At 39.4% G+C, this 27,609-nt stretch overlaps 1 protein-coding gene across 4 annotated transcripts; it reads left to right on the top strand.

Moving 5' to 3' along the window:
• Nucleotides 1-903: 903 nt before the first annotated feature.
• On the top strand, nucleotides 904-27,006 carry LOC148418817 (AMP deaminase 2-like). 4 transcript variants are annotated; one of them, XM_088423357.1, is made up of 18 exons: nucleotides 904-1,123; nucleotides 14,141-14,271; nucleotides 14,637-14,767; nucleotides 15,113-15,181; nucleotides 16,186-16,297; nucleotides 16,372-16,558; nucleotides 17,322-17,463; nucleotides 17,545-17,634; nucleotides 18,595-18,724; nucleotides 18,837-19,031; nucleotides 19,126-19,257; nucleotides 19,713-19,876; nucleotides 20,041-20,167; nucleotides 20,250-20,413; nucleotides 20,508-20,628; nucleotides 21,327-21,500; nucleotides 21,603-21,713; nucleotides 22,795-27,006. In XM_088423357.1, the coding sequence occupies exons 1-18, from the start codon at nucleotides 1,075-1,077 to the stop codon at nucleotides 23,008-23,010; spliced, it is 2,445 nt and encodes an 814-aa protein (XP_088279483.1). In that variant the 5' UTR covers nucleotides 904-1,074; the 3' UTR covers nucleotides 23,011-27,006. The 4 variants fall into 4 exon arrangements, with proteins under 4 accessions (XP_088279483.1, XP_088279484.1, XP_088279482.1 ...); XM_088423356.1 differs by lacking the exon at nucleotides 904-1,123 and adding an exon at nucleotides 2,539-2,750; XM_088423359.1 differs by lacking the exon at nucleotides 904-1,123 and adding an exon at nucleotides 9,292-9,639.
• Nucleotides 27,007-27,609: the final 603 nt, after the last annotated feature.

Raw genomic sequence — 27,609 nt, 5'->3', positions numbered from 1 at the left:
CCATTGAAGCTGAAGTGCCATTATGCAAGAAGGCCCTGGAAAGTGTGGGGGCGGATGAGATGTGTGAAAAGGTAAGATAGAAGATTAATTCGTCTAAGATATTATACCATAGCAAAGATATTTTATAAACTCGCGTACAAGCTAATTTAAGAGCATCTTAAAGGTGTATTATAGGCCGAGGCTGAGTTAGACAAAAATCAGGCATGTGCATTGATGTATGTTGGCATCGATGAACATGAACATTTTTGTTGATGATCCAAATTTGCATTGTTTGACTTTGGTGGAGATGTGCACTCTTGACACAAAACCGGTTTGATTTGGATGTTCACTCCAACAGAATTGCTATGTTATGCTTCTGCATTAGCGTTATATTTCGCAACTTTTACTTTTACTCCACTTCCTAAAGAAAATATTCATCACTATTTTATATATTAATGTTAAGACATTTTTATTTTGTTACAACAATCGTGAATAACTACCCAAGGAAATCCCATCATTGGTGAGCCATTTTTGTAGAATCGGGCCACAATGTTAATAAATGATAACTTCTCGTTTCAAAGGTTCATAAAAGTGATGGACTTCAGTCTTCAGTGCAATGTCAGCATGTTATTGCGTATAAAACTAAACTAAATTATGTTTATGTTTTTTTTATTTCACAACAAAACAAAACAAACACACAAACCTCAGCCAACTTGTGGACTAACATGTCACTAAAAAGGAAGTGACTTGTGGGAGAAAATGATTTGTGGGTAAACTCACAGCCGCAGACTAACAATAAAGACCAACGGTTGGATGGCTCCAGCTGAAGTTTAACTACGCAAATGCTGACGTTATAAAGACGAGGTAAAAAAAAAAAAAAAATCAGCTTGTATAATATTTTAACACATGCCGGGTAGCGTGCGGTCGTGAACCGAGGAAAAACAAAGAATCAAAGCTAAACTATAGCGGCTAGTTAGCTCAGCCTTTGAGCATTTAGGGAAGTGACTCTTCCGGATGCTAAGTTTAAGCGTTTTAATCAAATAGATAAACTATTGTTTCGTTGTCTTTTGACAGGCAACACAACTTCCTGTTCTAATGAGCCGTTTTTCGAATTTCGATGCATCCGCAACCATGTCAGCTGGCGGTAAGTCACGTCAACGATTTCTAATATTATTATATTCGCCGTTGGTAATAACATGGTTTTTTTTTTTTTTTTTGCTTGTCAGATTCGGCTTCGAAATTAATTTAATGGTTTCTTTTTCTTTCTTTTTTATAGTTTAAGTATGATGTCACGTGACTTCCATGCATAAACGCTCATTCGTGATACACTTTGTTGGGTTTGGTGAAGATGAAATATTCAAGACAAAACTGAGAGGTTTTCCTTAAATATGACCATTAATTTATTACTGTACTCTGTGCTAAATGGCACAGCGTGTACCTTGGGCTATTTCTTCTATTGACTCATTATATTGAGTTAGTGAGTGTCCATTGGGAGAGAGTTTTTTTTTTTTCTCCCCTGGTTGGAGATTGACTAGCTTCTGCAAACATGTGTTTGGATTCCCATGAGCTTTACTCTCAAGTAGTCATATGCATGGTGATATACTGTTCCAATATAAAACTTCTTACCGCATACAGGAACAAAGAAAAAGAGAAAGTAACTTTTTATAAAAAATAATACACCTAGGGCAATGATTGGGTATTCCAAATTGTCCTTACTTGTGCTTGGGGGTGTGAATGGGTGTTTGTCTCTGTAAGCCCTGCAATTGGCTACCAACCAGTTCAGCATATACTCTGCCTGCTGCCCAAAGACAGCTGGGATTGGCACCAGCAAGCAAACGGCCCTTGTGAGTTAGAAAACGATATGGAGGGTTTAACAAACAGTCTGTCATCTTTTTGAAAAGGCTTGAACCTACAAAATGTTTTTTGTGCATGTTCACCTTGGTCAGGAATTGAGAACATGTCTCAGCTGGGAAGTTTGACAATGAAGCATACAGTATATCAGGCTTTGATAGATTAATATTTTAGTATATGGGGCACAGCGAGTATCTAATTGTCCAAAAGTTTTTTTTAACAACATGTTGTAACTGTGTGGGGTACGTATTTATTGCTTGGCCTATATTCAAAACCAAAAAAAAAAAAAAACAAATTTAATTCAGATACACATAAAATCATGTGTATCTGAATTATGAGTTTCACTTCTAGCTGCATAAATCATTGCCGTCACCAGGTGGTGATGTTGGCTACTCATTCTTCATTCTAAAAATGAGAAGTTTTTATCTTTAATAAATGAGATTTATGCCAAGACTGGTTAAAAAAATCAATTACAGTATGGAGAGGTTAATAATTTGCCATAATGCAAGTCTGTCATGTTAGCTCTTGCGTCTGATTCGCCCTACATTAGCTTCTTGAAGCTTATGCTAGAGGAACCAGAGAGGATGGCCCTCATCAGGAGTGGGACGAAGCTTGCTTTTAGTGTTGTTCTTGACCTGCGGCTTGGCTGGGAGGAGGCGGAGCCAACTCTGCAGAGGAGCCTGTCACAGTCTTGTGTGGGTCCTGCTGCCTGATCGCCCCAACGTGAGAGGGAGCTATAGCATTGGTGCCGCTCCTCCTCCCTTCTCTCTGCTGGCCGCCGCGCAGCCGTAACTGGCTTGACTCGAGCCGCATGAGTGCAGGCAGCAAGATGTCAGCATCCTCCTCCACCGCCGACAGCTCAGGGAAGCACAAGCCCCCGTTCCACAAGAGGGGGAGCCTGCAAAACACCACCAGTTCTGGTGAGTGTCGATGGGGTTCCTTAGAAACAGTGAGACTAGCTAAAAAAAAATTGATAGTCTCTTTGAAGAGTGAACTCTGTGTGCTGAAGTAGAATGCTTTCATTGTCAACAGTCAGGGTATGGTGTTATTAAAAGTTTATTTGAAGATGTAAAACTGTAGAAAATAGTTGTAAGTTAATGTAAATTTCAAATGAGCTGTACAAAGTACGTTTTACTTAGTTCAATAATGGAAATTGACTTACAACAGTGGTAGACAGTGGTGACAGTTTTATCATTTGGGCATGGCTAAGCGTCATCCTTATCTCTGCTTGCACTTTGTTTTTGCACAGTTGTGCAACCCTTCTATCTAATCAGTTTACCTCTGAAGGGACATTTTCTGTGTGTGTTACAAAAGCCAATATAGCAAGTATGTTTCCTGACATTAAATACCAACATTTCTTTACTACGTTACCTATTTCTTTTTTTAAGTTCTCATGCAACTGTTATTTCTAGATTATTAGCACTTGACATTACAGTGGGGAAGTGACTAGTATGTTCCACAGTCCAAAGGTTTGAGATTTTAATTTGTTGTTTTCCCAAAGTCATCAAGGAGAACTCTTATCGTTTTTCTTGTGGTATCTCCAAAATTTGTGCAAATCAAAATGTAAAAAAAAAAAAAAAGAAGGGGGGGGGGACAAAATACACACACACACACACAGATTTTGTCTTTCAAGAGCTGTAGAGCTTAGTTTAACAATCTTCATAGTGTTAACTTTATGTGTAGCGTTTTTTTTTTTTTTTTTTTTACTTTTTAAGACCTAATCAAAGGCAGCAACAGGCCCAGTAAAGGCTCTTGGGGCATGTATTGTGCATTGTGAAGATAAACATGTAGAAGAGACTAAAGTCCCCAGATGCAGGGGTCTACAGCTAATAAACACTTGCCCAATTTTCTAGAGAGCTAGCAACCAACTGGGTAGGTGCCTCTTCTTCTTATTATTATTTTTATTATTGTATTTATTATTTTTTATGATAATTTATTTTTCATTTGGTATTAAGGTTTTTACCACTCATGTAAAAAATAACATTAAATGGTAGCGCTAGCCTCTAGTAATTGACTGTCTATCGGCTCTATGCCAGTTTTTTAAATATACATTCGTCTTTATTATAATTTTTTAACCATTCAAGTAACAATTAATGGTAAATGCTAGTGCTAGCACGTAGATATCTGGAACTAACCGGCATGCCGGTGTATGCCTATTTTTGCTCTTTTATTCTTAAAAATATGACATTGGTTGTAAGTTTTTTAATCACTCATGTAACAGTAATTGTTAAAAGTGAAGGGGCTGTATTTATTTTGAACTAAAATATTATTTGAATCATTGCCTATACAGTGAATAAAAGTGAATAAAAGAGTTTTTTTTTATTTGCAACCATGAACTAATGATAAAATACATTATTTTTACTGCATAGAATACAAGGTAACATACTGTACATGCTTTGAGATTAGTTAATGTGATGAGATTATTATAGATCAAGTGGCGGCTTGACTACCTGCTGAATACTGGAAGTAAAGCAGAAATAAGACCCGCAATTAATCTTTGAAGCAATTATACGTGACTATTGATTTGATTATGCAATTACACTCTCGCACTAGTGTGCTATGACCAAGTGTGAATATTGTGAGTTTTTATGTGTCCTGCGTTAGTTACCATACCATATTTGCTGAGGAAACCCATCTTTGCTGCAGTAATAAATAAGTTAGAGGTCTCTGCAGCCATTTTCGTGCTCTCAATTAGTCGCTCGGCTGAACCGACTGAATGCCCGGTCAGTCATAGGAGCCACATGCAGACCATCTAAAATGTACCATAGCATCTTCTGCACAGTCTCTTGAAGCAGTTGTGTTTGAGTTGTTTCAAGTATAAAAATAAACTCAACTCCACAGCAACAGCCTTTGGCGCAGTCTTGATAGTTTTCCAAATAAATTTTCCATCTTGGATGCCCTGGTGCATCCAAAATGGTTCTGAGTTTTTTTTTTTTTTTGGGGGGGGGGACGCAAATGTGGATTATCCTGTCAGTTTCTCCATCTGCTGGGGGCCTCTTCCCACTGGACCCCTTCAGCATCACATGAAGCAGAATATGTAATGTAGCACTGTAGCTTTGCAGGCTGGGCTACATGTTGTGATATATAGATGCTATTAAAGCGTCTGCCACAGAGCTGGAATTGACTTCTATCCTCGGCTTGAATGACTGCTTTGTGCCTCTTTGGGACTTGTACAGTCTAATGACAACCAAAATCAGATATGCTAAAAGAAAACAAAAAAAAATATCAAACAAACAAAAAAAATTCAAGGGTTGTATTGTCATATGTCTTATTATACCCCTGCATGAAATTCTTATTCTTATTTTACTAAGTTAAATAGAAAATCATTTAGTAGTGCAGACAAGGCAGATCAATTATGAAAAACTTCAGTCCTTACTTGACTGAAATCATGTTGCGTAGGTTCCATAACCCAAAAAATGGTGGGCGACGATAATGCCCATTAAATTGGGTCCCCGCATTTTGCCTACTACTGACATGCTTCTTTCTTACTTTTTTTTTTTTTACAGCAGCACCATCTGTTGGTTTTGGCGGTCACTGCCTTTCTTGACTCCCTGAACCCAAAATTCTGTGGGAGTTAAGATGCTTTTGCATAGTCCAACTAATATGCTAACAGGGCTAGCTTAAATACTTATCTTTGTCCAAGCTGAATTTTTGGCACAGCTCTTATGAAAGCAGCTGTAAGCCGCTAATGCAAGTGCCAGCCAAGTATTGTTGCTGTTGGCAACATTGCTGTTACTTTATCTGACCTTTTTACATCATCTACGTCTTTTTGCGAACATCCACCTTCACTGTCATCTTTTGTTTGCTCTTTTTATGGATTATCTTGGAATTTTCTTCAGGCAATAATGAATATAATGTGACTGTCACGTGAAAATATGAAATACTTTGTAATGTATGTTGAGAATAGTTGACTTAAGTATTAGTGCAGTGATCGTGGAAAAGAAGATAAAACACAATTTTTAACACATCAGTATTTTTATTGCTATATTTACTCTGAGTTTTTAGTAGAATTTTTTTTGCAGATTCAAAATGAAATTAATTTCAGTTTTTCTATTCTAATAGAAAACTGCCATGTAACACTGGTGCTAATATTTATTGTACATAAATTCATGTGCTAATATTTATTGTACATAAATTCATACCATATCTTTTTTCCTTAAATAAATATACGTCGTAAAATTTGTTGATAAGATCATTTTGTGGTCCATAAGATCATTTTGTGGTCCTGACATTCAAAAGAAACAGATTGTAATATGCAAGTAATGATTTGATGGGAACTGCAAAGAACAATTGTCCTGGATGTCACTACACACTAGCTAGTCGCAGTGTTTAAAAAAAAAAGAAAAAAAGTAATACATAGTGTCACACAAAGGGTGGCCCATGACTAGTGTTAATCTGCATAAATGACACCTATTTCAATGCACCAGGAGGAAACAAGTGCTATTTTATTCATTCGAATTTTTTAAACTTACATTTATGTTTATCAAAATTGGCGTTGGTCTAAAAAACACACACAAAAAAAACTACTCACAATAAGGCCAAGTATTGGCTTGAAGTACAGTATGAGTACTCACACATCCCTAATTTTGACAAAATGTGAGAACAAGTAAGCAAAAGGGAAAAGACCCAATAAAAAATTAGCAGTGTGGCAGACTATATGCAATACAATTTCTTCTTCTCCTTTTGGCTTTTCCTTTCTGGGGTCACCACAGCGAACAAACTTTTATCTCACACCAGCTGCCTTGATATCGTCTTTCACTTCATCTATAAAACTTACAATACTTCAGTATGGACATTTAAGATACTAGACTAGTCTTTTTTTCTTTTTATCTTAAAATCTGCTTTTGTGATCCATCGATGTCACAGAACTCTATGAAATACGTTTTGAATGTTTTATTGCCGTGTTTGCCGTGTACTTCGTGTTTGTGCGGAAAATTCAACGCCTTTCTGCTGCTATGTATACCTTGTGTATAGCAGAAGGCGACTGTGGTGGAAAAGGGATTTTGTTAGGGCCTCAGAAGCCATCACCCTAACAGGTGGGACAGATAGTACAAGGTCAAGCAGATACTCTGGACAGTCCATAGCAAGTGTAATCTCCCCCACGGGCCCAAATACACTCACCTTCAGACATGCAAAAATATCTGATGGACAAACCTTTAGCCAAAGGAATGTTGTGACGGCAGTCATCAGAATTGTGCAATTACAGTATGCCGTATACTCCTTTATTTACTGTATTTACTACTTGATTCACAGCTTGATAATACATTGGAAAGAATGCCCCCTGCTGGATCACATGGTGTACTAAGCAAACAAGCTCACTTGCCCAGTACAGTATTGTCATCGCATAAACCAGTTCATGTCAACAGGGATGATTTACAGTCTTTATGAATATGATGACGGATTGCATTGCCCTGCTTAAGTACAGCTAAGCTCGATGCTTTGCTTTGACCCCACCGCAGGCCGCTTCCTTCTGTAATGTCTCAGAGATCCGTTTTCATTTAACTCCATGTGGTTTGATCCCAAATGAAGGCATGTCGGTTGAAGTTTGACCTTTTATTATCTCTTCACCTCAGCAGGCAAAAGAAACTCACTGTCACCATGTTTATTGCAAACACATCCTACTTCACTCATGCGAATTTATGGTTTAATGTACCTAGATTCAGTGCAATCTTAGTCTGCATACTGTACACACTTGCCTTATGAGGATGTACTTTATATTTTATTGTGATGGTGATTTCTTTACAATATTATCTCTTTACGGTTGTGGAATATGAATTTCAAAACCCACCAATTTTATCCATCTCAAAGAACGGCCATTTTGTCGACTGAAAATGACATCACAGTTGCTCGGGTACGGCCAGTGATGCCTTACCTGTTTTCTCCATTTGATCATGTGTTCTTCGCAAGCTGCGTCACAAAAAAGGCTAATAGGTGAATTTAAAAATGGGAACCATGAATCAGCAGTGGTTCGCTGTATATAATTCATTAATATGTATACACTTCATTAATATTCACTCAGGTAAATTAAGTGCAATTAGTCCAGAAAATGTTGCAAGTAAAACCTCTCTGAAGCAACATGCTTTTTATTGTTTCCACCTTTGGACTTGTTGTCCCCATAATGTATGTACCTTGACATATGTCATATAACATGATTACAATATTCATATATTGTGAAAGCGGCACTGACATGGAGCAGGAGATATGTGAAATACTGTTGTTTCTTCGGTAATGTTTGGTCCTCAGTGTTCATCTGCACTGCTAGAATCCATTTGTATGTGTCAAATAGTCTGTATTTGTGTGAGGAGTTGTAGAGAAGATAAGGGGTTTTTGGACCCCTTCTGTTGCATTCATAGAGTTGGATATGAGGAGTCAATGTGTGTTATTTTGCGGTGAATACACATGGGAAACTTGTGTTAGGTTCCTGATTAGCTCCCTCCTGGAATGCATGTTTTTGTGCTTTGTACTGGGAAACAAAGGGCACAGCTACTCCTATGTGCCAATAATTGACTTTCCCAAACAAAACTGAGCCCTGGCACATATTTTACTCATGGCACACCAAGTGGTGGATAGACTGGTTAATCATACCTCCTGTTAATGAGAGAAGGGGTTCTCAGATTGGGGTACATGAAGGCATTTCAGGAGATAAGTAAGAATTAAGCAGGGTTTTCTGATGGTCTAATGTAATGCTTTTTAATTCAGTGATAGGAACAATACATTTTTTTAAATCAAGAGAAAATTAATTGGACCATGAAGCTATTTATTGCTAAACCGTGTTATACTGACTCATTTGAAAACTATTGCATGCCCCATTATTTTGTTAAATCTTACACTAATGATTTAATTTTCTGGCACAAAAACTGAAAAACAACAAATAAAAGTGTTCAATGAATCAGGCACACGTTTTCTTTTTTTTTTTTTTTTTTGTGGGGTCAGCCAAAGTGCCCAGAGTAAACTTACACAAAGACAGATCAACACCCGCAAAGCCATGATGAATATTTTAAATGTCAGAAAAATTAAAGAAGGAACGAATGAATCAAAACATTTCAAGTATTTATTATGCGTTAAAACATCACCTTTGCCTTTAAGTGAATCAAAACAAGGTGGGGTGGAACAAAAATATACCAGTGATATTTCCATGTTAGATACTTTTTTGCAACCAACACAAAAACATCATAATCATTATTTCCCCTCTATGTAAGAAATAAAAAGCTGTGCAATCTTATGTAATCTTCAGACAAGTTTGTTTACAAGGAAGAGGAAGAGGGAGGTATGTAGAAGAGTGGGCGTGGCCACAAGGCAAAGGCCTCCTCCATTTTAAAGCACAATGGAGGTGAGGTGGTTCGGCCCAGTCCCTCCCCCCCATTCTTTTTGCCACGTGGTATGTTCCAGCCCAGTATTTAAATCCGGTTGCTTCAAGCCTGCCCTGCTAATTCGCTGCAAAACCGGTGAAATCCAGGAAGCAGCTAAGGCACACAGAGTGAAAGAGAGAGAGAGAGATCGAGGGGCTCAGCCAGAAAATAGGGGAGGGGGGGACCAGATCGACACTGTACTGACAGCACAACGGGATACGCCAAAAAGAAGGGACATTTCTGCGATCGTGGCAGTAGAGCAGCTCACACTGGAGGAGGGAGAATATCCTGCCTCCTCTCTTCTCTTTTGCTGTCATTCTGTCTTGTGTACCGGTCCAGCGGGGGAGGGTACAATTGACTGTCCCAGGCCTAGTTTAAATGTCCCAGCATCCCGCAGGAGCTCAGACCAGGCCACTGCGACAGTAACACTGTGAAAGCGAGGCAAGACAGTACACGGGAGGTATTGTAACTTCTACTCATTCATGATGCCTGCTGTGTTGACTTGAATTCTGTTCTACAAGTTTCAGCACCCTCTTTATGGTCGACAACGAGGGTTTTTATCATTCAAGGAATGTTACACAAGCCTCGGATGAGGTGTTGGGAAACTCTTGTTAGTGTGTAATATGCTGACTGCCTGTTTTCTGGATGGGGAAGGACATAAGAAAGAGGCGGCTACGTCATGCATTTGCTAGGCTGCTGCTCTGTTGCTATGATGCTGATTTTAGCAAAGCTCGATGGGCTTCTGTTTCTTGCAGTGGCTGGTCATTCAGGGCATCTGCTCTGCTGCTCTAGTTCCCCCCCAGTGGCTTAATCACTTCAGAGCATAATGAGTACAAGAGTATGCAGTCAGTTATTTCCTTTTTATGTGCTGACATTACTATCATTAGCGAGGAGACAGATTAGTGTTTTGTGGGGCACTGGTTTTTTTTTTGTGTGTGTGTTCTCGTCTTGTGATTTTATGTCGTTCTGTGATGGCAAATGACAGACTGGTCTGTGGTCTAATATTTCCTCAAAGAGACTGTCACATTAACTGTGACACTGCTCCCTGCCAAACTCCTCTCACAGTGAACAAAATGACGCCCTGACTACCGACAAATCCAGTTTGCAAACAGAGGTTACCCTGGCAAACGTCCATTTGTTCGCCTCGAAGGTAATGTTCAAGATGAGGACCCAAAGTGGAGGTTTATTCTCATCTTTGGTTGCTAAGGAGCATCGGTGTCTTTCTTTGGCCTCTTAGGTGAAGTAAAAGCAGGGAAATTGCAATCAGAAATAGTTAGCAACCTATATGTTTTTTTTTGTTTTTTTTCAGGGCTGATACCATTACAGATTATTAGTTGTCAAGTAGGCCGATAATCAATATTTTGAGCCGGTAATCATTTTCAGTATTATAGCATCAAAATTAAAAAGAAAATAAAGAAACCTCCAACTGAGTTTTTATTTTTTTGTCTGAAATGAAAATCCTAACAAAAAAGCCAAGTTTATCAGTATGTCTTATAGTTAAATGAAAACTTCATCAAGCCCATTGCTTGCTTTCTACAGTAAGACCAAGTTTTTAGTTTCAGAAATGTTAAATTTTCACATTTTTTTGTTGTAATTTCAACCAAAAACGGAAGGTGCAGAGTGATGCTATGGAAAATATAAATAATGTCCTGAAGTAATCACAATTTCAAAGTGATGTTAACAGACGTCGGACTTTTGAAAAACTTAGATGCAATATTCATCAACGTGACAAATATTGGCGCAGATAATCATCCAGCCGATATTCGGTCTTTCGCTAAACATAAACAAACCATATTCCCAATGCCAAATAGTCTAAATTAACCCTTTCTGGGAAAATGTTCTTTTATCCTGATGAATCTTTAAATAAATCCTTAAAAATCCAATTGTAGGATTAATATATATACCCTACCCCACCTTTGGGTTTATTAGAATTCATGAAGAGTACTTTGCAGATTAAGTTATGATAAAGGTTATAATTAAAGTTATTGTTCCGAATGAAATGGTAGAACAGGCTAAGTGACAGTCCGAAAGGGTGTGTCATTCAAGAACAAAGGTTTTCACCAAACATGTATGGCATCGCATGTGCGGGAAAAACATACCTGTCATGGTATTTGTTCTTGGCCTTGTGTCACTTGGTGGCATAGCTCATAAAATGCTGTGGGCGCTCGTGTCCTAGCATGACTCCGTTTGCCTCGTTGCGTGCTCGGGTTAAAGGCTACCGATGACACATGAATGCGATTCACTGTGCCATTGAGCAACATGTTACACCTTTGATAACGGTTGTAACATACACTAATACACCAATCATGACTTGAGTGGAAAAGCAAGATAAGTGAGACCTCATATTTAAAGTGTCATTGCATATTTTAGCTTAAGAATGCGTGACAAACAGTCAGGCCGGTAAATGTGCGGGTTACTAGTTCCATTCAACCAATCAGATCAAAGTTACTTTTTTGATGTCACCATTTGTTTTTTTGCTACATATACAGTACTAAGCTACAAAACATAGGTTGCTAGACAATAAAAGAAGAAACTCATATTAGTACTCTGTAGTACCCCTTATTACTTACTAGAGGCACTCGTTGAAACAACTCGACAAGATATGATATAGTGAAATGCATTATGGGAGTCTTCAAGTTAACGTTCACATCTAGCCAGGTCAAATAACCACAACTAAGACTGATGTCCACAATGCTTTATTGCCCCTCCTTGCGGAACGCTGTGACAGCCAAAGACATTTCAAGTATTTACAATTACTAAAACAGAACTAATCGACATAGTATATCAACAAAGAAAAAGATTACATGCTAGGTGCACCTTGAAAACCAAAGTAGATAAACTGAAGAAATAAAGTCCACCAAATGTTTATATTGCACGTCTATTTAGTGACATCCTTCTCTTGCTTTGTCTCTCTCTCTCTCTCTCTCTCTTGATTGTTCATCATTATTGTTTCCAAATAATAATTTCACCACTATTACTCAGAAAAAAGTAAGTGCCATGCCACATAAAATAAATACACAATCATAAAATAATACATTAAAATAAAGGTTAGATGTTAACGTTGTCATGGTAACGAATCGAGACAACTACTAGTGCAAGCTATACTGAGTGATATGGCGTTTTCAAGATGCAAAGGTGGACCCGAGTGCAAAATAATGTGATTGGCTCATCCCTAGTGTCAAGTAAGGCTGCCTTTATTTTAGAAATAATTTAAAATGTATATTTGTTAAGTCTAGAAAAAACCTCATAACATTTATTTTCTTTTAAATTTACAACAAGTAGCAAATTTGCTTATTACTTAGAAAGGATGCTATTGTGAACAAAAACTGTTGTTTAAGTTAAGAAGAGCTAAGCCAGATTTGACCACAAACTAAGCATTAGTGTTAGACTCATAGACTTTTTCAAATGTGTGTTTTCAACTTTTATATCATCGCTTGAGAAAACGCAACTGCTAAAAGTGGCTGACAAGACCGTTCAGGTTTATGAGTGTTATGTTGGTGGAGCTGGAGCAGCATGTCCAAAAATACACTCTCAAAAACAAACAAAATTTTTGAGGTGAGAAACTTCCCCAACCCCTAGCAACACGTTTACACAAAGACTAAAGAAACGCCTGTTAGGCCTACGCAATGGCTGTAGCATGGGGAGGAAACGAAAACATTCAAGTCACTTGAACTGCTCTGTTGAGGTGGCCCAAACTCAACTGATGCCAAGGACGTCCTACATGAGTTGTTTACTGACCAGGCCACATCTTTGTCCACACAGAACTTGTCAACTCTAGGATTTGAAAAACAGGCGAGGCTAGTTTAGTTGTTCATGACGACTACAAAAAACATGTTTTGTGTGTGTGGGGGGGCTGTTGCTGGGATGGATATCCCCCTTGGTCTAGTCACATGATGTGACAGAGAGAAATATTTTCAGGGTTGCTGGATTAAGAGTCATCTGTGGTTGGAAGGCTTGGGGATTACTGCATGCTAAACTGAGGAGGACTCTGTGTGTGTTGACATGTTTTACGGTGTCACTGTCTCACTACTCATCACTTCGATCATAGTGAGTGAACGCCTTGTTGGCTACATAACAAGTTCATGTGTAGGTATACATCAGAGGAGAGGGTTTCTTAGTTTGTTCCCTTTAAACCGTGACAGAAATTATGCGGCGTTCTCTCATTTTCTTCCAGTTTGTTTATATTCGTCTGGAGTGGATGCTGTCATCTGTTAGCAGCAGGTCTAGATAGCGGAAAATTCCCTTGTCAGGTGCATGTGAAGTACAATGCTTTTGAGCTGGGTACATTCTGTTTTTTAAGTGCAGTTTAAGTATCGCAGCAGGTCTTAATCCCTTTAAAAGGCCCTTTTTGAGTTTCTGTAGAAAGTTACATTATGTTCTCTGGGTAATTGCACGTTTGAGTTCACAAATTGATCGCTGCCTACTTCTGCGTACAGCCAGATTCAAATGAACAATTGTTGCTTAAAAAACTTTTATACAAGTTTAAAAAAAATCTTTCTTTTGTGTCCATGAGTACAGTTGTTTATTTGTCTGCTGTTGAGTTAAGCACTGCTCTGCGATTGGCTGGCAACCAGTTCAGGGTTGCCCACTACCCTCGTGAGGATAAGCGACTCCAGAAAATGGATGGATGAGTTTAAGCACAATGTCTCACTTTCAGCTGTTTCAACTTCAGACTGAAGCGATTAAAGAGATAGATGTCATTGTTTGGGATTTAGCGATTATGGTTCATGTGTATCACTATCTACGCTCCATGAGCTCACCCAGTTTTATTCGCTCACTGACCAAAACATCGGACACGCATCATGTGATCCAGCACAATAGTACCATCAAAACGATGCTTTTACAAAGACCATACTCCTCATGCGTTGTGAATAATTTAACTACCGGTATATTAAACAAGCTCTTGCACCGGCTATTTATTGTGATTTGAACAGTGACCAGTGTTTCTGCTGTGCCTACAGATCTGTGTGGTGTATCTGGGTCCAAAACCCTGAAGGCTCAACGCTCTCTCCCAGGACCCCCCCTTTCTCTGAAACACTTCCCGGTTGACCTACGCACCTCCATGGAAGAGAAATACAAAGAAATTGCAGAGGTGAGAGTCCCGATAATAACTTTTTGAAAATAATGCTGCATAATGTTGCTTTCTTTTAAAATTTATTTATTTTATTATATATTTTTAAGTCACAATTTGCAAGCAGAAAGACAGATTGCCAAAGAGCAGAAACTGAACTTAGATATTGGTGTTTTCAGAAGGAAATTGAAAATCACTACGTTATGCACATATTGCGAAATTCTGCGTCTAGATGACACTTTAGCTCCTTGAACCCACACAGATCTTCAACTCTCAGCAACATTGACTTTGCTAATGATGAATGATTTAGCCTTGGCAGAGGTCTTCCTTCGTGTTTGTTTTTTCTCCGACACGTTGACGACTGTGTCTTTTGATGCTGACGCCAGGAGCTGTTCACACGCAGCATGGCAGAAAGCGAGATGCGCAGCGCCCCCTACGAGTTCCCGGAGGACAGCCCCATCGAGCAGCTGGAGGAGCGCCGGCACCGTCTCGAGAGGCAGATCAGCCAGGACATTAAGTGAGGAACTTAAAACATGTCTACAAAAGCTTTAGATTGCATTTTCCCCCAACAAGTGTTAGCTTTCACTCGTGCTGCTTGCCTGGACACACACACACACACACACCACTCAAGAAAGTGGGCCGACGCTATCAGCATCTGCACCACTAATCCCAAGATTTTCATGATCACGTCTCAGACTGTAACCTTGAATACTCCAATTCTAAAATGCTTGAGGCAGTCTGTGTGCGTATGCGTGTGTCCATAGTGCATATAGAATTATTCACTGTCTGTTAATGGGCTTAACCTCTAATCTGCCCCGCCCTCCCCTCCACGCTTCCCTGCGCTGCTGCTTCTCACGCCAAGGCTTGAGCCCGAGATCTTGCTCCGCGCCAAACAGGACTTCATGAAAATCGACAGTGCCACAGACCTCGAGTGAGTGTGCGCTGCTTCACCTTGTGATTTGCCCTTTGATTTCAATATACTGTACTGGCTACTCTCAGCCATTGTGGTGCGGCACGTTAGTGTATGAGGAGACATCAGGTGTGCCTTCTGAGCTCAGCCAACTTAATGTAAACGCTCTGAAAATTAATTACTATAAATAATGTACATTATCTTTGTCCATCAATGCTCTAAATAAATGGTTGGTAACGTGAAGGGATTTTTAATATTTGAACATGGTATCATTCAAATATAATTTAAAGCCACAGTTTTCTTTTCAAACTATGAACAAGTGAATTAAACCATAAAACAACTTACTGCTCAATTATGATATCGTGACACAAAATGTTGTATGACTTTATTTCTATGGCATTTTTTCATGTTTAAAAAAAATATATATCTGTGCCATTCGTATCTGATTCATTAAACCTTCGAAAACCAATCGTAGTGTTATCTCTAGTCATGTTTTATTAGGCAGTTCCAAAAAATAGATCAGGGAACATCATTTGTTTTATTTCTGACTCGACTACCAGAAAATTGCAGCATTAATGACTGCACGTTTGCATCAAACTTAACAAAACAAAGACAAACACTGTTTTGCAAATGAGGGTCGCTATAACATAATTTAGCAGTAAGTTGCTTCATGTTCCAATTAATTTGCTCTTAATTTGAAAAGAAAATGTTGCTGTCCTGCCATTAAATGGCATTAAATCAGATTTGCTCAAACCTGCAAAAGTCTTGTTAATATCTCAAGTACCTGCAAATGAGAACCACTGCAGGTCTAAACAAAATGAAAGATAAAATGAACTTTATTGTCCCCAGGGGGAAATTTGTCTTGGGCAAAAGTGCTTTGACCGCAACAGTGTTAATTAAACAAGACATACATATAAAAAACACACATATAAAAACACCATCAGCATTGCAGCGTGGTACAATCAATGCATTCATTTATACAATACGTGTTGTGGCTCACTACTGCCCTTCCTGCCACTATTAAGGATAATGAAGGAGAAGAATGTAGATGCCGTTGATAATGGCATTAAGGAGCGGGAAATGCCAATGGAGCGAGAATATCAGCGGGTTTCAATATCTGGAGAGGAAAAATGTGGGGTAAGGAAGTCGTCGTTGGCTTTCTCTAGCTACCCCCGAGCTCATGAATACATAATTCTTGAATATCTCTTTAGGTGCCCTTTACTGACCTTGTTGATGCTGCCAAGTGTGTGGTGAAGGCTTTGTTCATTCGTGAGAAGTACATCAATAGATCTTTGCAGTCCTTTTGCAAGACCACGGCTCACGCCTTGCAGGACCTTGGCTTCAAGCCGCTGGACTTGGGAATCTATGACAAATTCCCCGAGACCCCCGTCGATGCCGGTAAGACATGCACCCGCCAACTGTGATGGAGGAAACAATGTTTCTGTCACATGTTGTCATATTTGGTGATTTGAACGCCTGCTGCTTTGATTGCTCCGCGGCATTGTTTTGATATGCTCATTAGATGGATGAACATCACGCCTAAACAGATGCATTTGTGTTAGTGAGGATAAAGTCAAAACGCTATGTTGACTTCGATGCATCACATAGATCAGTTAGGTTAGCGTTTCAGTTTTAGGGTCCTAATTCCTCCATGGAGCTTGCTTGGCATTTCATTCTGGAATGTGTGCCATCATGGGAAAAATCGGGTCATTCAAAATGTCATCTGACTTCATTTTTATCTCAATCTGGACTCATCAGACCACATGACCACGGGTGGCTGTGGTTGTTTAGTTCCAGTCTTTGTGCTCCTCAACAAATTGAAGCATTAACCCCCCCCCCCCCTCCCCTTGTTGATTTAAAGCTTGGGTGATCTCCCAATCTGATCTTTCAACATTTCTGTTCAACCTGCAAATGTTTTGGTTAGTTATTGTACAATTCTGAATTATTTTATGGGGGTGTTTTGAATGTAATAATCTCCTGTGGAACAAAAGGAAAGAGATCCCAAAATAGGTTTGTTTTTGCATAATTAGATCATTTGAATTAGTTGCTTTGACTATCCTCTTTGAGCAAGTTCTGTGATAGAATGTTGAACACCGTATTCAGCAGCTGAAATGATGCAACTAAACCTTTCCTTTTTCTTTTTTTCTTTTTTTTTGTACAGATGCCCCCGTCCACCCACCCGTTTCGGAGACACATCCTTATGACAATCTGGACCCTAAAAGTCTGCCTTCAGATACGGGATATGATTGCAAGATGATAGACGGTGTTATGCATGTTTATACCAAGAAGAACACCATAGAGAAGTATGTGTCTTGTTTGCGGAGAACATTTTTTTCAACAGTAATGGTGTAATCAAACTTTGATTGTCATGTCTGTATTTGCAGAAATAACCTATTAGACCTGCCCTATCCTGACCTGAAAGAATACATCGCTGACATGAATGTAATGATGGCCCTCATCATTAACGGCCCTGTGTAAGTATTGGTAAATTCATTTATTTGGTGCAGTTCGGTTCCAGGCTTTTTTGTATTTTTTTGGTTTTTTTAATGGATTTCCATGGACTGTTTTTGAACTTTCGTATTGTTTTGTTTTATTTTATTTGCTTCTACTGAATATAAGGTATATTCATTCTTGCAGAGGTGGTCCAGACTCTTGAGTGACAATTAACATATCGGTTATTCCATATTATGCCTGGGTAAGAAATGAAACCGATTCAATCAATTGGGCAATTCAAAAATGGACAATTTGAAATAGCCGATAACTAAATTGTGAAATAGAGTGGCTAGATGTATGCCTACAAGAATTACTAATGACCTCATTGTGTTTTGTACAAAATTTTTGAATAAGCCAAAGCTTCTTAGGTAGATGTTTGTTGGGTTTATTACTTGGATTGTAATTCCAATCATCCAAAATGACTGAAAAATATTTTTTGAGATTTTTTTTTTTAGATAATTTTTGGGCCATGTCCCCCAGCCCTACTTCATACAATTAAAAAAAAAAAAATAAACATGTTCAAATAGTCTATGTAAAAAAAATAGATGATTTTCAACACATACACCTCTTTTAATGCTCAATATAGCATGTTTTTCAGGCTTTTTAGAATGCACTGCATAAGTAAAAATGTATATACATTCCATCTGTTAATTTGTATTGTAATAGTTATATTTTCATTTTAAATTTTGGCAAACATGCAATCTCATAAGTGGACATTTTTCAGTTTTATTGTATTTTTCATATGTAATCACTCTGAGTCTTATTTTGTAATATTACTGCATAACAGAGGATTAAATCAAATCTAGTTACTGTATATTAAGTAACTTATTTACATTATTTGTATTTATCTCTTAACTCAATTTTGGTTAAGATGTTTTTGCCTCATGTTGTACCCTGTGAATGTATTGGCATTTTTAACACCCCTCATCGTGTCCTACCAGGAAATCGTTTTGCTACCGGCGCCTACAGTATTTAAGCTCAAAATACCAAATGCACATCCTCCTAAATGAGATGAAGGAGCTGGCAGCCCAGAAGAAAGTTCCTCACAGAGACTTTTACAACATACGCAAAGTAAGATCCACCAAACTGTGCAGTTACAATAACCAAACTTGACCCAAATGACTAATGTTAAAATTCATAAATTATCATTTGAATATTGAAATTCTGACACGTGTCATTCCAGGTTGACACACACATACACGCATCGTCCTGCATGAACCAGAAGCACCTGCTCCGCTTTATCAAGAGGGCCATGAAAAAATATCCAGAGGAAATTGTTCACATTGAGCGCGGCCGAGGTCAGACCCTCAAGGAAGTGTTTGAGACTATGAACCTGACGGCCTTTGACCTGAGCGTGGACACGCTTGACGTACACGCGGTGAGAAAGTGAAGCAGGAAAAAACAAATATTAAATTGTAAAGGAATAATCATGTATGCCGGGTGAATAACTTTTTTATTGTTTTCATTTTCAGGACCGCAACACGTTCCATCGTTTTGACAAGTTCAATGCTAAATATAACCCCATCGGAGAGTCCATCCTCAGAGAAATTTTCATCAAGACTGACAATCATGTTGAGGGAAAATACTTTGCACACATAGTGAAGGTTTGGAAGAAGCCTTTTTTGGTCTCATTTACTAAAGCTTTTCTCATTCAAAACTGGGCTCAAATTTGATGCCGCCACAAACAAATGTGAATGCTAATATAATAGTCAAAATTGCAGGCTGTGCCGAGGAAAATCTGTATATAATTTACATCTATTGAAATGCGTTGGCAGAAAACATGCTATTTTATTAATTATATAGTTTTTAAGTTCATAGGCTGATTAGTTGGTAATCAGTGTTTTGTTCTGCCAAAAAATGACACGGCTAGAAAAAAAAAAAACATTGTCGGTCAGGCCTGAGTGGCAACCACTTTTACAGTATACCCGTTGCCCATAGGAGTTGCAGTTAATTAGCATGATCATGTAATTTAGCATCCGCTATTTGGGATTTCGATATATTGGGTCCAAGTACATGAAATCAACAACTTTTAGAATCATTTGTTATTTTGCTCATGCAGGAGGTTATGTCTGACCTTGAAGAGAGCAAGTACCAGAACTCGGAACTCCGGTTGTCCATCTACGGTCGTTCCAAAGATGAATGGAACAAGTTGGCCAAGTGGGCTGTCAAACACCGCGTGTATTCAGATAACGTGCGTTGGCTAATCCAGGTGCCCCGCCTTTTGTAAGTAAAACTCCCAATTTTGCGAAAACACATTCACAACTGAATTACATACTGTTTTTTTTTTTTTTTTTTATATTTAGTGCTGATAACTAATATGTTTTAGTAGTGGAATGTTTTTTTTTTTTTTTTTTAAACAAATTCTCACAAGCATCCTTTTTCCACAGTGACGTCTATCACACCAAGAAGCAACTGGCTAATTTCCAGGAGATGCTGGAGAACATCTTCCAGCCACTGTTTGAAGTCACCATCAACCCCCAAAAGCATCCCGAGCTGCATCTCTTCCTAGAGCATGTGAGTGGCCGCTGCCATTTTTTTTTCGCCACGACCCGCACATGTCCCGACTGAATGCTACGGGCCGCTCCTCGTCGTACAGGTTGTGGGCTTTGACAGCGTGGATGATGAGTCCAAACCCGAGCACCACATTTTCAATCTGGACAGCCCTCTGCCAGCCAACTGGAGCGAGGAGGACAACCCACCTTACTCTTACTACCTCTACTACACCTACGCCAACATGACTGTGCTCAACCACCTGCGCAGGTGACATTCTGCCCCCACGTTGCAATCAAACCGCAGACAACCTACTCTTAAAAACCAGCATCTAAATATAGTTTTAAACATCTCTCTACAACAGGAGGCGAGGCTTTCATACGTTTGTGCTGCGACCTCACTGTGGGGAAGCCGGTCCAATCCACCACCTGGTATCAGGTTTTATGCTATCGGAGAATATCTCCCATGGTCTGCTGCTTAGAAAGGTCAGCAATGCGCTTGTCTCGTGGTACACTGAACATACGACAATAAGGCATTCTATTCAATTCTAACAATATACTGGCATCCTATGTCAATGCTACCACAGTGAAATGCAGAAATGCAATTTTCTGTTTAGTTGATTCACTATTAAGGCAGGGGGAAAAAAAAAGTCCACCGAATTGGGAAACTTGGAATAAAAAATAGGTCCACCAAAAATGTCCGCTTTGAAGAACCACCAAAATCATGTTTGCGCCACCGGTTTTCCACATGGATGTTTCTTGCAGACGCAGGCAGTGTGTCAATGGAGGCCACAGTGATAGAAACCTTCAAAAAAAGAGTATCACAAGTTTAGGATCATTATTCAATTAAAACAAGACTGGTAAAAATAATGTACTACTATTGCTAAGTGGACCCGGCACACCACAGCTAACCCTGCTTCAAAACATCCATATCTGGAGGGCCCCTCTCAATAACTCCAACCAAAAATTTTGTTAATCCTGTTTTTTTTTTTCAAGCAACAATATTCATGGGTTAATTTGACCTACTCTGCCTATCTCATAACAATGCTATTGAAAAAATGAAACAGCAGAGCCCAGCAGTTAAATCCATTCTTGTAATTCTAGATTTTCCAAACAGTTCAATTTGACCCGTTTAAGCAAAGCATAAGACTCGCACTAACAGACGTCTGTTTTTTTCCCTTCAGGCCCCTGTGCTGCAGTATTTATACTACCTGGCCCAGATCGGCATCGCCATGTCCCCTCTGAGCAACAACAGCTTGTTCTTGAGCTACCACCGCAATCCCCTGCCAGAGTACCTGTCTAGAGGCCTCATGGTGTCCCTGTCCACGGACGACCCCCTCCAGTTCCACTTCACCAAGGTCAGCCCGAGGACGCTTCATCTGGCCAATGAGAACAGTCAGCGGTAATAGATGGGCAGAAGTGTCAAGCAGTGTGCTTGTGTGTATATATTTATATTCCAGGAGCCTCTCATGGAGGAGTACAGTATTGCCACACAAGTGTGGAAGCTGAGTTCTTGTGACATGTGCGAGCTGGCAAGAAACAGTGTTCTCATGAGTGGCTTTTCGCATAAGGTAAATTGCTCTCTTGGTGGATTTGTTTGACGCGTTCAAAATTGTGCAATACAATATGTCTGCACTCTACTCAATATTGCCCCTTTCACACCAAACAGTCAGGAATTCGAATCCCTGGTCGCAGGGTTCCAGGTCCGAAGTTCCTGGTCTGTGGCCCACGAGTTTGGGTTCATGCCGAGGGACAATGGATGTAGTAAATTATTCAAATCGTGATGTGAAAGGGGGGCACCTTTCCTCCCCAGCAAGTGGGTCGCGTACTAGCGGCTGAGCCCAAAATAACACACCACCTAGTTCAACCAACCAATCCGCTTTATTTAGCAAAACACGGTAACTATTATGGCTAATAGCAAATAAATTCAACATGAATTGAAATGGTTGGAAAGATATGGGGGTATGTGTGTGAGATGCTCTTATAAATATGGTTAAAAATGTCTCATACCACAGGTAGATAGGTTTAGTGGGTTTAAAATTGTGTCATATCTTCACTCTTTTTTCCCTACTTTTTTTGCCATTCAAAATTTTCTACACATCTTGACTGATTCGAACAAATCTAACTTTAATAAGTTTTAAAATTCACGCTTCCCGGACAGTTATTTTCTCATTCTCAACTCAGTTTCCTCATAATTTGACATTTTTCACCCTAGAATGCCCCATTCATTCCCAAGATTCTCTCAAGATTCGCAGTGCATTTGCCCCTTTGACCGCAATACTTAATAGGACCCCCCCACCCCACCCCAAAACAAATCCAATATTCCTTATATTTCCCTATTGGTCATTTTTTCTTCGCATGATTCCACATATGGAATCATATATGTTCAATATCATTCCAAGCGGTTCAAAATCATTCTATTATATTCAATATTTCCAAAGCTTTTCACATGACTCCAGAAGCTTCCATAATTTTTCCATTCAGCTTTCAGAATTCCCACACAATTTCCCCAAGCTTCCTCTAATTACTCATATGAGTACAATCACATTGAAAAAAAAAAATCCATGATTTCTCCTCCTCATCACGACAAAAAGGAGCACACCTGAATCCCAAATCAAATCGTGTATGACAGCGACCTTGTTGCCTCTCCAGGCCAAAAGCTACTGGCTGGGCCCCAGCTACTACAAAGAGGGCCCCGAGAGCAACGACATCCGCCGCACCAACCTGCCCGACATCCGGGTGGCGTACCGCAGCGAGACGCTGGCCGAGGAGCTGCATCTCATCACGCACGCCGTTCGCACCGAAGAGCTGGAGACCATCAGCGAGGAGGACACCCTCTGCATGGCCTCCCTCGCCGGATGCCGCTGAACCCTCAGTAAAAAGCACACCGGCCGTCTTTCACGTCACGTGACCCCAAAGCCTGCCGTAAGGAACCAGCCCCGCCTGCGCACTACAAACCCTCACACATTTTCACCGTCGTCACGAAGGTCAGCTGGGGTACTGACATCCATCCGTTTAGCTATCCATCCATTGAGCCATCCATCCACGTGTACCCACTGTGACATTTTAAGGCGGAGTCGTCTACGATATGTCGTCCGACGCACCGCACAAGCAAACGTTTGCGGCTCAAAGCACAGCGATTATTAATCCCTCACGCTTCTGTCAAGAATTCCGCAAACATTCCACTGGGAGAGAGATATAACGAGGAATGAAAGGCGTTGTTGTGCTTGTGGGACGGCAACCATAAATGAAAAGTGCATCCAAGCAGGAGGCCAGCTTCTTTACCTCACTGTGGCCATGAAGAATGCTCCCTCTCGTTCCGTATTGGCCTGTTTTGTTTGTTTGTGTTTCTTCAAAATGATTCTAAATATAATTCCTTGGCATGCGTCGCACTGTACATATATGCCAAATGTTCACAGTGCCTTGCCCATTATTCTTCATGCAGCATAATACGCATCTAGAATTGATTGCTCAAACAAGTGGAACGGAAAGCGCTTGGGAGCATGCACCCAAGTGAAAGGGAATTTTTTTTTTCCCCCTTATATTTGCATGCCTGCATGCTGATCAAACGAGGCGTTTGCGGAAAGCTTCAATGTAAGGCCTTGTGCCCGTCAACCAGCATAGAGTGTACTGTTCAAAAGGTTGGGGCTCAATTAAAAGAACATGATTGGTCCTAAATTAACCAGACAACTCTTAGATCTTATGTTTTCAAAAGCAGTTTTAAATGAGTGCGATACACCTCCAAAAGGGCATGGCGTCTGCTAGCCAGAGGCTGAGCTGCACTGTTATTGTTTACAAATTGAACTAGTTGGCAAAAGTGTTTGTAGCGGTCTTAGCTAAAAACAAAACAAATTTGTAAGTGACACCCAACTTTTGAATGGCATATTTAGTTTTTTCATCTACTCATTGATCATTTATGTGCACACCATGCTGGGTCATGGTTAGGACTAGTGCTTGGATCTTGTAGCAATTGAAACTTGACTTCATGCTCTTAATTACTTGTTTCACCCGTTGAATGACCTATATAACCTCATCTCTACTATTATGTCAGGCCACCAAGTTTCCACCATAACAGGTACAATGGTGCCTTGAAACACGAGTAACCACATTGCTTCTGCACAGAACACAATCTTAAGCTAACTAATAGCATCTCTCTGGTGATGATAAACATCTGGAAACAAACGTTGCTTCATGTGTCCAAATGTAGAAGTGTTGAGCCTACCAGAAAGTGTAAAAGGGAGGTTTTACCATTGGTTATACCACAACTCTGCAAGATGTAAAACCCTGGCTTTGTTCCTTTGAAGGAGGAGGAGGACATGACTAGCAAGAATAAAACCTAAGGGCTCGGCCGGAACGTGGATATTAAAATCTTCACCGATACTTGTAAATGAGTCTGCCAAAATAACAAAAATGACTCCGCCAGCTCCTGTTTCCAAGTAGACCATTTTCCGCCAATTAAATGTGCCTTTCCGCCGCTTTAGAATGAATGCCCCCTTAGCTCTGCATTCCTTGGGCCCGCTCCTCACCACATACATAGTGGGTTTCACAAGGCCGCCAAATAAGGCGTGAAAAGTATATTACAGCTGTTAGAAAACGCTGTTTGCATGGCTGTATTATACTGCGCCCTAGTGGTCAAGTCACGCACTCCAGACGGAGTTAGAATTAATCAGTTCGCACAAACCAATAAATATGAGTTTTGATTTGAAGGTTTTGAGTTAAAAACACAGGCTAATTATATTCATATCTCAAGTCACAACTGAACAATGTTCCCCCATTTTTCGCGGAGGCTCGGGACTAAGGAATTACCTGCAAATGATGCCCCTGTTAAATAGGCTAGTGATATCGCACCACAAGAGGGCGATACAGTCACTCACTTCAACACAGTTGTTTGGCATCACAAAACGGCACTAAAGCAAACGTTGTTTACACACAATGTTGGCAAGAGCACTAAAATGGTGAAAAAAGGTTAGTTTACCAACATGTGTCCAACTTATGGTCCGGGGGGCATTTGTGGTCCATCAATTTTAAATGGGACCTGCGCCATATGCTAAAAATAACCATTTAGAACTAAATTAGTAATAAAATTTCTCTGCATAAGTGTGGTGATTAAGACATTTCTTAACAAACAAAAAATATTTTTGCTTTGCTATGAATAATACAGATGGGATTAATCTCTTACCAGCCAAAAATCATAAAATCCTGAACTATTTGTCATATGAAACATTGTTTGATCAAAGGCAGTAAAAAACAAAAATATATAAACGTTTGGCTGGAAATGGAAAATAAAAGTGCGGGGGAAGTGTGTGTGTGTGTGTGTGTGGGGGGGGGGTGTTGTTGTTTAGGCACCCCCGCTGGACACTGCATTTCGAATAGTGGCCTTCACTCTAATAGACATGATGCTTCAGTAGACAAGCACATCACAGCAGACTGCTGGAACGTCCGTTTAATACGCTCAGTATGAATCAAAACGAGTAATTATTGTCTTTGCAGAAGCAAAGTGTACAAAAAGACATGACAGTTTTTCCTACCCGCTGCATTTCTCCCCATTTGGTCATTTAGCTGCATCCCTAAGCTAATAAGATGCACTACAAATGTGCTGTGAATGTTCTACAGAAGTATGAAACTGTTAGCCTTCTATACAAAGTGTATTTTTCAAAAGGTGAATTAGTGATTTTTCTATTCATTATAATCTTAATTCTGATAGTTGTTGCATCGCTTGGTCATTGTGAAGCTGTTTCAGTTATCGCTCGTTTTTTTTTTATGACCTCGGAGACACGTTTCCTCAGTGACGTATACAGCCAGCAGAGGGCGACAAAATTACGTTTTCCCTACCTCCGTTGAGAGGTCCTCGTTTTAAGTGGCATCATAACGTGTGTGTTTGCAAACCAGTTGTCAGCTCAAGCGCAAATTTTCATTTATAAAAAGACGTCCCCAAAAGTCAGTGAACACAAGTTGATGATGTTCCCGCTGTCGTCTAGTGAAAGAGTATTTTCATATTTTGTCAGTCATTAGTCAGTCTTTTGCTAGGATACATAGTTGAAAAAAGCTACATTAAATGAATAGTTTGAGTAATCAAGTATATTAGGTTAATCTACCATGGCACACCTGATTAAGGCATCGCTGCATTACACCAATAAAAAATAAATACTGTACAATAACTATAGAAATAATATGAAATTATTTTTGAACAGTATTTTTGACTCTAGAAGGTCCTATTTTGTGGTATCGAATGCAGGTTTGGTTTTCTAGTTAGCTGAAGACACTCAAGCTGTAGGTGGCGCCATTGGTGTTAATTGTGTTGCATTGTGCAATGTCATGTTCTACACTATGTGGCATTTACACTAAAATGTGTATCAACTTGAGTAGAAAGTACCTTAGGCTCATTTAGATTTGACTAGTTTTTTAGGGAAACAAAAATGTGTTCCGTGTCTGACAAAGCCCTCCAAGTGTTAACCACAATTCACTTTGTAATGAACAGGTTTTTGTTTAAAGAGAAAAATGAAATGTATGTCTTTCACATTTGATTGTCAGTCCACATTGTTTTAAATATTTTCTAGATGCCGAATACTGATTTGGTTGATGATTGATCTCTGCATGACTTTGTTTCAATTCCCAATCACAATGTAGCTCGTCCTACCTCACAAGGCCTAATCCTAGAATTCCATTTTTTCTTTTCACATTGCATGAATGACAGCAAATGTTAAAGTAGGTTTGATGCTTTTTGTTTTGTTAATCAAGTGTTCATTCCTGCCTATTAGCTATCGATCTTAAAGGGCGATTATCAGCACCCAACAGATTAACACGTCTTTGAAGAGAGTTAACATGTCTGAGCAGTTAAAATAAAGCACGTTTACTCATGATGTACCCTGTGACTGGTTTTTATTTGTTTTGCTTACAAATATTTTTCAAATTGGTGATTGCATTTTTTTCATTAACAAGTTATCACAAAAACGCATGACTTCTTTTTGGTGAGTTTTCAATTTCTTGTGTCATGTAAGTACATGGGTGCCATCCAGTGTCCAAAATGAGACACATCACCAGCTTTTGTGACCTGCTTTAAAAAAAAAAAAAAATACTTGTGTACTGCGGCATACGGTATTTAAAAAAAACAAACAAAAAAACGTATTTTTTTTCATAGTGGTTGAAAAAGAAAACAAAACAGAACTCTAGTTTCTTTCCCTCCAAAACAATCTACCTTTACTATCTAAGACAGGCATGTCCAAACCCGGTCCTCAAGGGTCACCTACCCTGCAATTTTTTTCATGTTTCGTCATCCAATGCAGCTGATTCAAATGATCAGGTTTGTTGTCAGGCTTCCGCCGAGCTTGCTGATGAGCTGATCATTTGAATCAGGTGTATTAGGATGACAAAAATCTCCAAAACATGCCGGATAGGCGGCTCTCGAGAACTGGGTTTGGACATGCCTGATCTAAGGTACTACCTATGGTCGTTTTTATTAGAAAAAAA

The sequence above is a fragment of the Hippichthys cyanospilos genome, chromosome 9 (genome assembly GCF_059441005.1).
Source record: "Hippichthys cyanospilos isolate Australia breed blue-spotted pipefish chromosome 9, RoL_Hcya_1.0, whole genome shotgun sequence".
NCBI classification, from domain to species: domain Eukaryota; kingdom Metazoa; phylum Chordata; class Actinopteri; order Syngnathiformes; family Syngnathidae; genus Hippichthys; species Hippichthys cyanospilos.
This window is presented reverse-complemented; position numbering and strand designations above follow the sequence as displayed.

What these genes read in the sequence shown, in the direction of transcription:
- LOC148418817 (XM_088423356.1), top strand. Translation starts at nt 2,642, where the DNA reads ATGAGTGCAGGCAGCAAGATGTCAGCATCCTCCTCCACCGCCGACAGC. An exon ending in ACACGCTTGACGTACACGCG is followed by an intron (nt 19,032 to 19,125) that starts GTGAGAAAGTGA and finishes TTTCATTTTCAG; the next exon opens with GACCGCAACACGTTCCATCG. An exon ending in TCCAGTTCCACTTCACCAAG is followed by an intron (nt 21,501 to 21,602) that starts GTCAGCCCGAGG and finishes TTTATATTCCAG; the next exon opens with GAGCCTCTCATGGAGGAGTA.